This window comes from Protopterus annectens, chromosome 9.part0 (assembly GCF_019279795.1).
Source record: "Protopterus annectens isolate FY-2018-M chromosome 9.part0, PAN1.0, whole genome shotgun sequence".
NCBI classification, from domain to species: Eukaryota; Metazoa; Chordata; order Ceratodontiformes; family Protopteridae; genus Protopterus; species Protopterus annectens.
Window position 1 is genome coordinate 1,753,181,076 of NC_056743.1, and position 14,226 is coordinate 1,753,195,301.

Sequence of the window (14,226 nt, forward strand, 5' to 3'; positions counted from 1 at the left end):
GAACATCCAAAAAATGCAGCTTTTGCTCTGACCTATTTGAATAGTTAGGGAAAAAACGGGAGATCAATAACTTGGTTTAGGTTAATTTGAGAAGAAATTTTAGGTAAAAAGGATGGATTAGTACGGAGGGATACCCTGTCTTTGTGAAAAACTAAGTAAGGAGGACGACTGCACAGAGCATGGAGTTCAGATACTCTTTTCGCTGAAGTTATAGCTACCAGAAAAAGTGTCTTCCAAGAAAGCAACTTCAGAGAACATGAAGCCGCGGTTCAAGGGAAAGAATTAAAGATGCCAGAACCAAGTTCAAATCCCATTGAGGCGGGGGTCTTTGATTGAGGTTTGAGAAGAAATACACCCCTTAAGAAGACTTTACAGAGTTTGTGAGCCATGATGCTGGATTCTGAGACACCAACATGAAAATTTGATATGGCAGCCAATTGAACTCTAATGGTTGATGCAGAAGATCCTAAATGAAAGAGTTCTGCAAGAAAGTCTAAAATAGACTGGATAGGTGCAGTAAAGGGATCTATGTTTTCGATGATGCCCAAAGGGAAAAACGTTTCCATTTGCTAGTATAAATCTTCCGGTAGAAGATTTATAAGAGGCTATCAAAATATCTCGGACCGACCGAGATATTGAGGGAAGCCTGGCTAAGGTTGGAATCGGAGAAACCACGCTGTGAGGTTTAGAGAAGACAGAGATTGGTGCAGCTGACCCGATTGATGGGTAATCAGATCTGGTACTGGGTCCAGATGCCAAGGCTGCTCCAAAAGGTAACGATGAAGAAAGGGAAACCATATCTGTCGAGACCAGTAAGGCAATGAGGATCATTGTCACTATCAAGGCGATGGCTTTCTGAATTAGTTGAGGTATCAGTGGAAAGGGGAAAGGCATACAGAAGTCCCCTGGGCCAATCTTTTTTTTTTTTTTTTTTTTTTTTTTTTTTGTTTTTTTTTTTTTTTTTTTTTTTTTTTTTTTTTTTTTTTTTTTTTTTTTTTTTTTTTTTTTTTTTTTTTTTTTTTTTTTTTTTTTTTTTTTTTTTTTTTTTTTTTTTTTTTTTTTTTTTTTTTTTTTTTTTTTTTTTTTTTTTTTTTTTTTTTTTTTTTTTTTTTTTTTTTTTCCCCCCCCCCCCCCCCCCCCCCCCCCCCCCCCCCCCCCCCCCCCCCCCCCCCCCCCCCCCCCCCCCCCCCCCCCCCCCCCCCCCCCCCCCCCCCCCCCCCCCCCCCCCCCCCCCCCCCCCCCCCCCCCCCCCCCCCCCCCCCCCCCCCCCCCTTTGAAATCCCAAAAGCACACGCAACACCTTGCGCTCACTCACCTCAAGAAAAACATAGGTTTATAAGAAGTTGCAAACGTTCATAGTGTCTTATAACTATGAGGTCTAATACACACTTCCATTAAAACAACTAGTGTCAATGTGTTATAATTAAGCAATCACGTATTTAAAAGTTGAAAACCATTGTCCTGCATTTTTAAAAAACAAAGTCAAATGAAAACAAAGTAAAAAAGTAACCAATAATCTATTCACAAATCATAAACAGATATAGGACCATATGTGCACATATATTTAGTCCATGCAACAAACTGAATAGCCCACTAAATAAGATTAAAAATTGTGTAATTATTCTAAAATTTTTTTATTAAAAAATTTTATTATGTATACTTCACCCTCAATTATATTCGCCCTGCCTTAAGTTTTAAGTAGGGGGCAGTGGAAATAGAGTCGTTTAGACCAGGAAATTTGTTAGATTCTAAAAATATTTGCCAAAAAGTCTCTCTATGGGCAAGTTTGGCTTCCCAAGGTCCACCCCTGATGTCCCTAGGGACGGACTCCAGAACAAAAAACAAAAACCTAGCTCCCTCACACTGAAGAGAATGCCTATATAGTGCGTTTTTGCTGTTAGATTTTGTTATGTCATATTGATGTTCATATATACGACGCTTTAGCTGCCTTTCGGTTTTACCGATATAAAATGACTGGCAGGACTGGCAGACGGCCAAATAAACTACCCCAATAGAGAGACAATTGGAGTATTCAAGGGCTTGAATATCCCTATTTCTACTCTCCAAATATACATGGTCATCATGAATAATATATTTACACAAAGTACACCGACCACATTTATAGGTCCCTTTTCTTTGTCGATGAGAACGTACTAGTTGGTCATCCTGTTCCAATACCCTCTTGATGTTAAACCCTCTCCTGAAAACCGTTTTTAAGGTTTTACCTTTAAGGTGACCCAAATCGGTAAGGTCCTGAAATGATCGCCATTCCCTGTCTATAATTTTCTTAATATGTCCCGCATTGGCACTGAAATCCGTTATAAAAGCAAAATTGCTATTAAATATACCTACACCATAAACCTCACCATTACCCCTACATAAAATTGGACCAAATCTAGTGGATCGAGCTGCCTCCACTTCTTCCCGAACTGATTGTATCATGGCTATAGGATACCCCTTGTCTAGAAACAAAGATGTTAATTTATCACACTCGTGACCAAATTGTTGATCATCAGAGGTCATACAAGAAACACTGACATATTGTCCTTTCAGAATTCCTCTTTTTTGAAATCTAGGGTGGGAACTTTGAAAATGGATATAACTATTAGAAAATGTCGGCTTCCTGTATATACAAGACTTGTACCTCTCACCATCCTTAGTAATAGTCACATCCAAATAGTTAACACTGTTGTAGGATATTTGATGGGTAAACTTTAAGAATGTAGTAGAGTGATTAATATAAGCAATAAAGTCATCTATACGATGAACAGGCCCTACCCAAAAAATACAAATATCATCCAAGAACCTACAATAGTGGTTCCAATAAATGGAAAATTCACTGTTGAAGACAAATTTCTTTTCCCATATGGACAATATGATGTCAGCGTATATGGGGGCACAATTGGCTCCCATAGAGACACCAGAAATCTGCTGGAAATATTCTCCGGAAAAGAAAATGAAATTGTTGTGCAAAACTAGACCCAGTAGTTCAATGACCATGTGGATATCATTACAAGTAACTCCTGGGCATGCCCATAAAGCCTCTTCCATCCATACTAACCCAGTTTCTGATGGGATAACAGAAAAAAGATCTACCACGTCTATGGTAAGGAATGTTACTTCAGGCTTAAAAGGATCCATGGTCACATTCCGTAAAAAAGCCCATGAGTCTTTAAGAATATAATCCTGTCTCCCCCACAATCGCTTCAGTTTCCAATCCAAGAATTTTGAAATGTTATGAGTTTTCGACCCTTGTGCTGCCACTATTGGTCTCAGGGGTGGGTCTGAAAGATTCTTGTGGACTTTAGGCACACCAAACATTTTGGGTACTCTTGGATCGGTATTATCGAGGTATGAAAAGATATCCATTTCAATAACCTCCTGATCCAACAGATCTTTAATGGCCAAATCTATCTTTTTATATGATAAATGTATCTCGTGAATAGAAGCCGATGTATACTTGGTGTAATCATGTAAAATATTATACATTTTAGCTTCATACAGATTCTGGTCCATCAAAACTGTCCCCCCACCCTTATCTGGTTCTCTAAGGGAAAAGTTGTGGCTTAAATCATACAATAAGGAGGTCTCTTCTTGACTTAAATTGGCTGCATACTTGGCCTTACTTAATTCCTTTCTGAGTTGCTGCTCAATCCTAGTTTCTAAGTTCTTAAGTTGGGGATGTAGGGGAGGATTAAATGTACTGGACTTCCTCAAATGTAAACTGGGTGCCCCAGGGGTCTCTCCAAACAAGTTCTCTAGATTTAATTTACGTATAAACAACTTCAGATCCAGGATGGTATGAACTATACTACTGCCTCTGCTGGGAACAAATTTAAAACCTTTCATGAAAAGCATAAAGCAGGTATCAGTGACAGGAAAATCACTATAATTGTATATATGATAGTCATCCTTAGAATACATAGAGTAATCACCTATTTTGGTTTCTATAATGTTACCGGTGGTTACCAATCCTGGTTCCTGTTCCTTCTCCATCCACGGGGTTGCCCCCCTCTCCCCTGGTGTTGGGGAGATTGCACCAATAAAGGGTGGGTCCCTGCTGGTTGATAAACCCTGTTTGCGTATGCGTTCTGACCTTCGGGGTAAAAAAATCATCATCATTCCCCTGATTCTGTTCCTGGTTCTCGACCAGCACCTCACCATCAGAGCCCTCCTGAATAGGGGGCACAAAATCATCCCTATAAGCATTGTGCACTGTGGAGTCAACAGGTGTGTTACGTCTATAAGAAGGTGGATTTGGGTACTGCCTTCCCTCCTGGTATTCTTTGATGTCCCTACTGAGCTTCTTATATTTACGTTTTAAAACAATATCACAATGCTGGTCTACCTCTTTTCTAATTTCATAATATTTATGCTTTTCGACTTCAATATTAAACATTAAATCAGTGGTAACATTTTCGTTGAACTTAAAAATGTCAGCTTGCAAACATCTTATTTCATTCTCGTTTTTCTTAATAATGGCCTTGACAATCTCAAGCCCACATTGATCAAATGCTTTGGATCAAGTCCATATGAAAGTCACTGCAAGGAATAACCTGGTTGGGGTATTTAAATACCCGTAAGCCCTTCGGGACTATACTTTTTTTAGACATTCTGACAAATATATATTGTCCAGTTCTAAAGTTTTATACCTGAACAGTGCGTTTTCTAATAAACGTAGGGACTCCTGAAATGTGCGAGAGTCCTCAGTTGTACGAGCCCCTTGTTCATTGTAACGAAAATTGGGTTTAGAATTAACCCAATCCTGAAATGACAGACCTTCCCTGCTCATTCAAAGAATGACCTTACCGATTTGGGTCACCTTATATATGAACATCAATATGACATAACAAAATCTAACAGCAAAAACGCACTATATAGGCATTCTCTTCAGTGTGAGGGAGCTAGGTTTTTGTTTTTTGTTCTGAGTCCGCTGTGACAGTCTGTCAGAGACATTTTCTGACAGCACGAGTCACACTTCTTGAAGCCGCTAGACATAGAGAGGCTGACACACACACACAAACCAGAGACTCTCTACAGAAATATTATTAAAATAAAACAAAATTTCCTGTTAATACAGAAACACACACACACAAGCCCCTACAACACTAATCTAAAACTAGGGTGAGGGAAGGCAAGGCAGAATAAGTAGTAAGAGGGGAAAAGTATACAGATATCGATATAACTAAAAATTAGAAATAAACTATAGAAAATATATTAGAACTAAAAGGGTTATTAGCAGTACCTAATGGTACAAATTTGACTAACCTATAGCGCACTCGTCAGCTATAGCATCTGTAGTTACGCCTAGCATTGTGGGATATAAGATTGACAACTTAACATTGTATATTACTTAATGTCTGTTCATGTAGATTACTGAATGTCCGTTTAAAAATGTTTGCAATATGCTGAAGCTTTTCTCCCCGGGTCTACACTGAAGAGTTTTTTGACTAAACCCAGCTGGACAAACCTGGTAAACAAAACATGGAAAATGTCATTTTGCATAATAAATACAAATCAAAGTTTAAAAACTGGGCGACAGGAATGACCACCTGATACATTGACAATATAGTGGTAGAGATGAAAAACAAGACTGAATCTTAACAGTAATACCCATTGTATGGTGTGTATTTTGCACTGTCTGTACAGACAAATTGAGTACCTCATGTTTAGTAGCACTTATCAAAAAAACTGAACTGCTAGTACTAGTAGGACTGCACTCCTTGGAAGAGAGGGTGCAAATGCAAGCAAAACCAAATCATATCTTTATCAGTTAATGATAGCTATCAGGTGAGCCACACTGGAGGGCTTGACTTAAGACTTTCATATATAAAACTGAAACACTGTAACAAATGGAAAAAAAATCTGAAATTTTGACAAGTATCTTCAGGACGAGGCCATAAGCTTTAGCTTGTTTAACTTGCACCAAAAATCTGTCCCTGCAGTGGAAGTCATGAACAGAGTTTTTACATCCCGTAGTATTAGATATTTCACAAACTACAACCCAGAATCCATATACACTCCATTTATACTTTTTTTTTACATTTTTGTTTTCCTTCATTTCAGTGGATATGGATTTTGGACACTTTTCTTCTGATGGTGGTATACAACTGCAGCATTTTTTTTTCCTTGAATGGGGGGATATAACCTTCATTGTTTTCCAGGTGTTTGACCCTGCTGCTTACTGTTCATCAGCTCCCTCCCAATTATTTGGCCTACTCATTCCCAATCAAAGGAACAAGGGTTGACTGTGAGTGGTTATCATTTAAACAGTCATCATGGGTGTTAAAAGCTTTTTTCTGTACAAGTTATGATCCCTGAACACCATGTGTGAGAACGGGACAGACAATTGGCTGACAACGCCTGTAACCCCTCATTTCCATAAGGGGCATTATCTGGTAGCAGCCTGCCCCACACTTTTCTAGCACAAGCAGTGGTTTCCTAGGTCTCTATCAGAGAAAATGCACTGTGCCTTGTGGTCAATCAAGCATCTGCAACCAACCTTTCTCCCCCCAACCCTCAGGAAAGGTAAGATGGCCATGTCCCTCCATTTCCTCCCTGCCTGGGTCTTCCAGTGCTGGGTTGCTAACTGTACCCCAATCACCTGGGTCACAATCACGGCTCCATCCTTCTAGTCCATGAAGCTGGACTATATCAGGTTGCACTTCAGGTGAAATTTGTCTGCTTCAGTACTGGTTCACAGGACAGTGTTTTTCTGAAGTAAGTTTTGTGAATACTTTTTTTTTGACATACTGTATGTTATCTGTATTATTTAAATAATACTGTGTTTTTAATTTTTAACAAACTTTTTTACATTTTTTTTCTTATACACAAACTTTTTTTTCAGTTTTAAGGATGACTTTTTCAAAGTTTTTCATACTGTTTAAGGGATATTTATTCAAATAATTTGTGTTTGATTTGGGTGGAGGATGTATACTGGTTGGTTAATGTGTGTGTGTGTGTGTGTGTGTGTGTGTGTGTGTGTGTGTGTGTGTGTGTGTGTGTGTGCGAGCACACATGCACACTTTTGGTTGCGTTACACATTTGATTAGTTTACTTTTCTTTCACTGAAATGAATGGGAGAGAATGCAGGATTTGTTTCTTTGTATGTTTTATATTACATTAGTCTGTATTTTCATTTTGTGGTTCAGTTTAGTGTTTTGGGGTGTTGCATATTTGACTTATACTTTGGGGTGTTTTATGCATAGTTTTATGATTATATTTTTCCCATTAAGGTTTTTTAAAAGGAGGACCAGATTCAGCTTTATTCATTTACTTTGTTTTTGAGATGATGCAAACAGCCTACGGATACTTTTGTATGATGTTCTCAACCTACATTTTGAAATATTTACACACACACACACACACACACACACACACACACACACACACACACACACACACACATGTATCAGCCATCAGGTCTTAGCCCACTGACAGAGTAAGTCACCATACATGTACAAGTTGAGGTAAAAGAAAAGTACCAGTGAGTACTGCACTACTTTGTCTGCACAATTCATTTATTTTTCACCTATCACTCTGTAGAACTAAATGGGGAAATGGCATGACTTAGTCAATATGCTTTAGTACCTGGTCCACACCTTGCAGTGCCACAGAAGCTAAACTTACTTGTCAGGCAAGTAAGGCAAGGAATGCTGCTGAAAAGTAGCTCTTTCCGTATAACATCTCTCAAACAAGCAATTTAAATAATTTAGCCAGAGAAAGGAAACACATTACACTGCATAACAAATAAACTGAGTAATAAATGTTAAAAGGCTGGTTTAACAGTGTAACTTGAGTTAAGTGGACCTCTAAAATGCTACAAAAAAGAAGCAACATAGGCAAAAAGTACAGTCTCTCCTTATTCATTGTCCTTACCTTTATAACAAGGAAGATATCTGGAGAGGGGTAGGTAATGGAAAAAATGGCAGACCTTGCCATTGTGGAGATTGCAATCTGTGGGACATGTGCACGAAGCATTCCTTTCATTTGGTCCGAGTTCAAGTCAAAGTAAAAATTTTCTGAAATCTGAAAGTGAAACACAAACTTGTGAAGTATACAGCTTGAATATAAACATGGCTTCCTTTTGTCAAATGCAGCAGAGGGATACTCTGTGCAGTAATCTGGAAATGTGAAATGCAAGCTTTTCTAGGTAATAAAGGAGGAGGACTGGTACTGGATTGAAGACAGTGTATTATCACAAAAGCCTTTTTTAAAATGTGATGTTAAACCATGAACATCTACTTGCTCTGTAATTTGTCACTGAAGTAAGCATTTAAACATCTATCTCACAGCAAGTCCTAAAAAGAACACAGTCAGTGTCAAAATTTTAACCGTACTTTAAAATCTATGCTGCCACCCAACATAAGTGTACCACACCATATGTTAAAACATGGGCCAGTATAGTTAAGTATACAGTCAGTCTAGAGATGTATTGTGTATGCACCACTCCTAATCAATGACACAAAAATGAAGCAACTACCTCACTTCAAGAACAGCTGAGCAAACTGGAGCCTATCCTCCATCAGGAAGAGTTAGAGAGTACTGTGCTCAGTGCATTTAAAGCACCTAATGGAATTAAGTGCCGAAGACTGTAGCTGATAAAGCAGCCAGAAGTAGCTTCCAGCTGTACAAGTGGTGGTGAGCACCTCATATAAGACTTCTTGGAAGTCAGACGTTGCCAGGTAAGTAACCCCCCTTCCTCATGAGCCTCCAGGTGTGTTGCAGAGAAATAACAGATTAAATTATCAGTTAAGCCCTTCCACAGACCTCACATTCAGCAATAACTGTATACACTTGTTTCCCACCTTTCCTGTAACCAGTCTAGTCCAGATACAGATTTGCTGTATCCAGGACTGTTTGTAAGCTTCTGAGCCCTCCAAGCCTTTCTGTGTCGGAGGGAAGCCTTCTAGCTACTGGGAGTAGTAAGTACTAGGTAGCCTACCTACCACAAGAGGAGTGGTTTCTGGCCCAGAAATTGTAGTTTATTGGCCGTTTGCGCAGTTTTTACATCTCTTTCAACTTTCTGGTTTAAAAGCCCACGTTTGCGCTTTTCCTGCCTTTCCTGTAACTAGTCTAGTCCAGATACAGACTTGCTGTATCCAGGACTGTTTGTAAGGTTCTGAGCGGTGCCAAAGTCTGCTCTTCAATTTGTCCCTTAGATCTGCTAGTTCTCTCCTCTCCTGCACGTTTACTAGCTTATTAGTCTAGCACTTTTCCAGACTTCTTGCAGCAATTATTGTAGCAAACAAAAGTGCTACCAGCACTAAACATTCTACAAGGAAACAGCTCCAGTACTTATTAATGCCCACCCCTCTAGGCATGTCTAAACGTCAGTTCCCTATGCTTTCTCCTATTAACCTGGTGAACTTGGGCATCCTGAGGCAATGTAGCAACTGCCTCATGTATACTGACAACCCTCTCCTCTTAACTCCCAACACTCAGACTTGATGCACTTATATATCTAAATTGGAAGCCACGCACTTTTCAGCCAAGACCGAAAAAGCAGGTCAAGAAGAGAAAGTCAACACTTGCACCACACCACATGGAACACATAGCCTTCCAAAACACACACCAGCACTGCCTTCATATAAAAACACAAACCACACACCCACCTTCACAGAGGCTCTCAATAAAAATCTACCCACACAGCAGAGACCTCCAAGGCAGAAACGCACTCGACCCACAACACTAATCACAAGACACACAAGTCTCCTAAACAGTGTGCCACTCAACCAAAGCCTCTACGGAAAAACAGCACGCCCAACACACTGGTCATAGGTGACTTGATAATGAGGCACACTGATGTCCCACTCACTACACTGAATAAGGAGAAAGTAACAGTCAGCTGCCTGTAAGGCGCTACGATCTGCCACATAACACACTCACTCAGGTCCCTCAACAACAGGTACAAATATTACTTTGTCATTGTACATGTGGGTGTGAATGACCTGAGACGCACCTCCCTGGACTACATGTAAAGAGACATGGAGGAGCTCTCGAATTATGCAACCCAGGCAGGTATGACCCTAGCCCTGAGCAACATTTTACCATCACCCATAATTATACCACAGTACAAGCAGAAAATGAATGATTTCAACAACTGGCTAAGTTTCTGGTGTCATTCTAAGGGGATCCAGCATCTGTCTGCCTGGGATGACATGAACTGACAGACCTTGATGCTTTGCCAGAAATGGCCTGCATCTGTCACCCCTGGGCTTCCGGATACTGGCCAAGGGTCTTGTCAACTCTATAGTGCCTTTTTTAGGCGGTGTTCCAAAGACCAAATTACCACCATAAGAGCTACAAACAAATGCAATCTGAGGGTCATGCTGCTAAACGCTAGAAGTCTAAATCTCAAAATGCACTCGCTTGAAGCACTCCTTAAAATGGAGAACATCGGCATTTGTGCCGTAACACAGACCTGGTTCAAAGCATCAGAAAGCACCCCTGCACTACCAGGCTATAACTCATTCCACACCTTTCGGCCCCAGAACCTGCACCGAATCTCCAAAGGCACTGGTGTTTCCATATTCATGAAGGATGCGCACACCTCCAAACTGGTAGCCCAACATAATGCATCTGAGATACTTCAGGTGCAGCTAACATTGGGTAAGACAGCCATTCAGGTCGTAGCCTTCTCTAGGTCCCCAACCATGTCCCAAGTCATGGTCTCCACGTTCCTAAGCACCCTGGAGAATATTAGGGTCCTACTTAACCACTCTCATACTGGGCGACTTCAACTACCCCTCCATTAATTGGGAAAACTACTCATGTACCAATAAAACTACTCATGTACCAATACACTTGCAAAAGGTTTCCTGGAATTCATCAATTCCAATGCCATGGACTAGGTCGTTCTTACCCCCCACTAGAGGTAGCAACATCCTTGAACTGGTCATTACTAACATGGGCGACCGTTGCTCTACACCAATAGTCAACTCCTCCCTGGTTAAATCTGACCACATACTAATCACCTTGGAAATCCCCCCCCCCCCCACGCAAAGGTAACTACCATGAAAAACTTCTCCAAAGCTAGCTTTGGGCTCCTAAAAACAGAGGTGACTAACTTCACGGCACCCACGCAAATGGAGAATAGCTAAATGACCACTGAATCATACACCAATGCACTGTACAAACACGTACACAAATGCATGGATCTCACCGTACCCAAAATAATCATGACGCTCTCCTCCAAAAAAAGGAAGACAATATGGTGGTCCCCTGCCATAAACAAACTGTAAAACAGAAGGAAGAAACTGATGGGGAATAAGGTGAAGTCCCAAGACTGGAAAAACTCTCTTATCAGCATCAAAAAAAACTTGAGATTCCTCATCAAATCCTCTAAAGCTAGCTATGAAAACAGAATTGCAGCAGATAGTAAAGACAACCACAATGCCTTCTACAGTTATGTAAAGAATCTCAATGGCAATACCCAGATTTGTTCTGAGCTACTGCACAATGGTACCTCCTATACCGAGCCAACAGATACTGCCAATATACTGACCTACAGATTCAGTGCCAACTTTACCCCCCCCCCCGCCCAAAGGACCAGTCACAATACCAGTAGATTGCCAGGCACTCAGTATTACTGCTGCACAGGATAAAAAAGCACTGTCCAAGGCAAAGAATACAGTTTCTATGGGACATGACAATTTCCCTGGCTGTGTTCTACATGAACTACAGAGTGAACTGACACATCATCTGTGTGCCCTGTTCAATCACAGCCTCACCTCAGGCTTTGTCCCTACCAAATGGCAAACTGCTATAGTCATCCCTCTCCACAAAGGAGGAGCAACTACAGACCTTGGGAACCATCGTCCCATTACCCTGACGAGTCTGATATGCAGAGCTATGGAACGTATCATCAGGGACCTAATAAACAAGGATATAGGGAATATCTAAACTGTGGATCCCACACAGTTTGGTTTTGTGAAGGGTAGATCATGCCTGCTCAACTTGGTCAAATTCTTTGAGTCAGTCACCAAGCAAGGCTGTTCATACAGCCTACCTAGATCTGGCCAAGGCCTTTGATACTATCATCCACTAAGGGATCATTGAAAAACTCACTAAGCTAGGCATCAACCCCTATATCACTAGGTGGGCTGCAAACTGGCTCACAGATAGAACCCACAGTGTGAAAGTAGCTGACTCCAAGTCAGACTGCCGACCAGTCACGAGTGGAGTCCCACAGAGTTCGGTCCTTGGTCCTCTCCTGTTTGGTATGTACTTCTCTGAAGTCCAGGTCAACACGAAGGGACCCTGACTGACAAAGTCTGCACACAATTAAAGTTGGGAGTTATTGACCAACACATTGCCACTGTGGTCAGAAAGTCCTTCTTTGTGGCACATCTCATTACTAAGAATTTTGCATCCAGGAAGAAAGAGGTCATTGTCTCCCTCTACTCTTCCCTCGTTAGGCCAGTCATTGAGTACAATGTCCCATTTGGCATGTTCCTCACTAAACATCTACAACAAATGGAGAGGCCGCAAAATTACCTCACAAGGAGGATCCTAGGCCTTAAACATTTGTCCTTTATGGACAGACACACTCCAACTATTCTCTGTCTCATATTGCCTACTTAGTGGCAATCTCTGCTTGACTTATAAAGCCATGTCTGACTCAGCTCTGTTAGAAATGCTACATCTAAAGAAATCCCAATCCCTCCTCACCACATGCTCCAGAGACCTCAACCTCATTACTACAATCAACAAAACATGCTGGAGGGACAGGTTCATAACCCAGAGACTGCCCATGCTATGGAAGAGACATCCCATACATGTCAAGCAGAGCACCTCACTGGCCCTCTTCAATAGAAATCTTGATGAGTGGATGGGAAATAGAAAATTCACCCCAGGGATCACTCCAGTGGCTTTACTCAACAGAGGCACTAGGAACTAAAGTCGGGTGGCACGATGCCAGGATAATCCTATGGGCTAGGCTTCAGGGCCATTAGCCTAGTACACACCTATGAATCTATAAATAATTCTGTATTCTCAGTGTTAAACTGTTCACTAACTACAACTTAAAACCACCAGTGGGAGGAACTCCGTGTAAAGGTACGGTTTGCGAAGTAAGGAGATGATGGGACCATGAACGCTGCTAACAAATGTGGAAATCCTGGCTCATTCAGAAGGAAAAAAGCATTAATAAAATAATTCCTGGGAAGTTATCTAATATGCGAGTGTAATCTGCACAGTTAATGTTCTAATGGCACTACAAAAACAGAAAAAAATCTAGAGAGAAGACAAACACATACCTTTTTCTTTTCCTTCAAGTCATAAAGTGCTAGGATTCCAAAGATTGGCTCAATCTCTACTTCAAACCTAAAAGATATAAATAAAGTCATGGAAGCAATAAGCAGCAACACAAAATGGTAATTCAATTGTTCACATTTTGGAGAGAACACACACTATTCTCCACCTTTTGAAATGATAGTGTCAGAGTAATCCTTTTTAGTAAGAAGGCTGATGCTTCATTTATAATGCGAAGTGTTTCTGGACAGCTATTTCTTGCCTTACAATGTCCTACCAAATATTAATATCTCACAGACTAAAATGCTAGAGGAAAATAAGAGCAAAAATTAATAAAAAAAATTCAACTTTACAGTGATAGTTCTATTAAAATTCCAAAATGTAATTTTACGTTGCTTTTTACTATCTTTTTGATTCATCTGTCTTCAGCCATCTTATCTTTTCCTAGCCCATATGCAACTCCCAATGTAAAGGCACGAAATGTATGGGGGAAAGGAGTCAGGACCATCATTCTTATTAAAGAGCTAGACAACTTTCTTTTGCATAGCAAGTTCACCTCTCCTTGATAGACTGATGTGTAAAGCCAGTACAGCAGTGATGTGTGCACTTTTATGCATGTGTTGAAATCTGGCTAAAGCATGATTCACTTCATGACAGATCACATTCCTGTCTTGGTCCTTTGTACTGTGCCAACACCTTTCAACCTACAGCATCTGGATACCAATTTATCAGTGCAGCTTTTTCACCTCATGCTGGGTTCTCAGAAGATACTTGCAACAACATTTGCACTGCACTATCTTCATGATAAGCAGACACAACAATGCTACAAGAGTTCAACAGAAACATCATAGTGCAACTCTGTGCAGGGAAAAAAAAACACTACACAGTATACACTACACCTGCTTAGCACTTTCACAGTCTGACCTTGAGTGGTGACAATCATCCCCCTCCTGGCCACATCTCACAGAAGCA

General features: G+C 40.6%; 1 protein-coding gene across 8 annotated transcripts in view; it reads right to left on the reverse strand.

Moving 5' to 3' along the window:
• DOCK6 (dedicator of cytokinesis 6) overlaps positions 1-14,226 on the reverse strand; it is a 2,991,519-nt gene that overhangs the window by 1,813,689 nt on the left and 1,163,604 nt on the right. For all 8 annotated transcript variants that reach the window (XM_044084603.1, XM_044084600.1, XM_044084599.1 and 5 more), the window contains exons 8-9: positions 13,260-13,326; positions 7,879-8,028 (exon numbers count right to left, since the gene is read on the reverse strand). In XM_044084603.1, the coding sequence (XP_043940538.1) occupies positions 7,879-8,028; positions 13,260-13,326 (217 nt within the window). The remainder of the gene's footprint in view (positions 1-7,878; positions 8,029-13,259; positions 13,327-14,226) is intronic.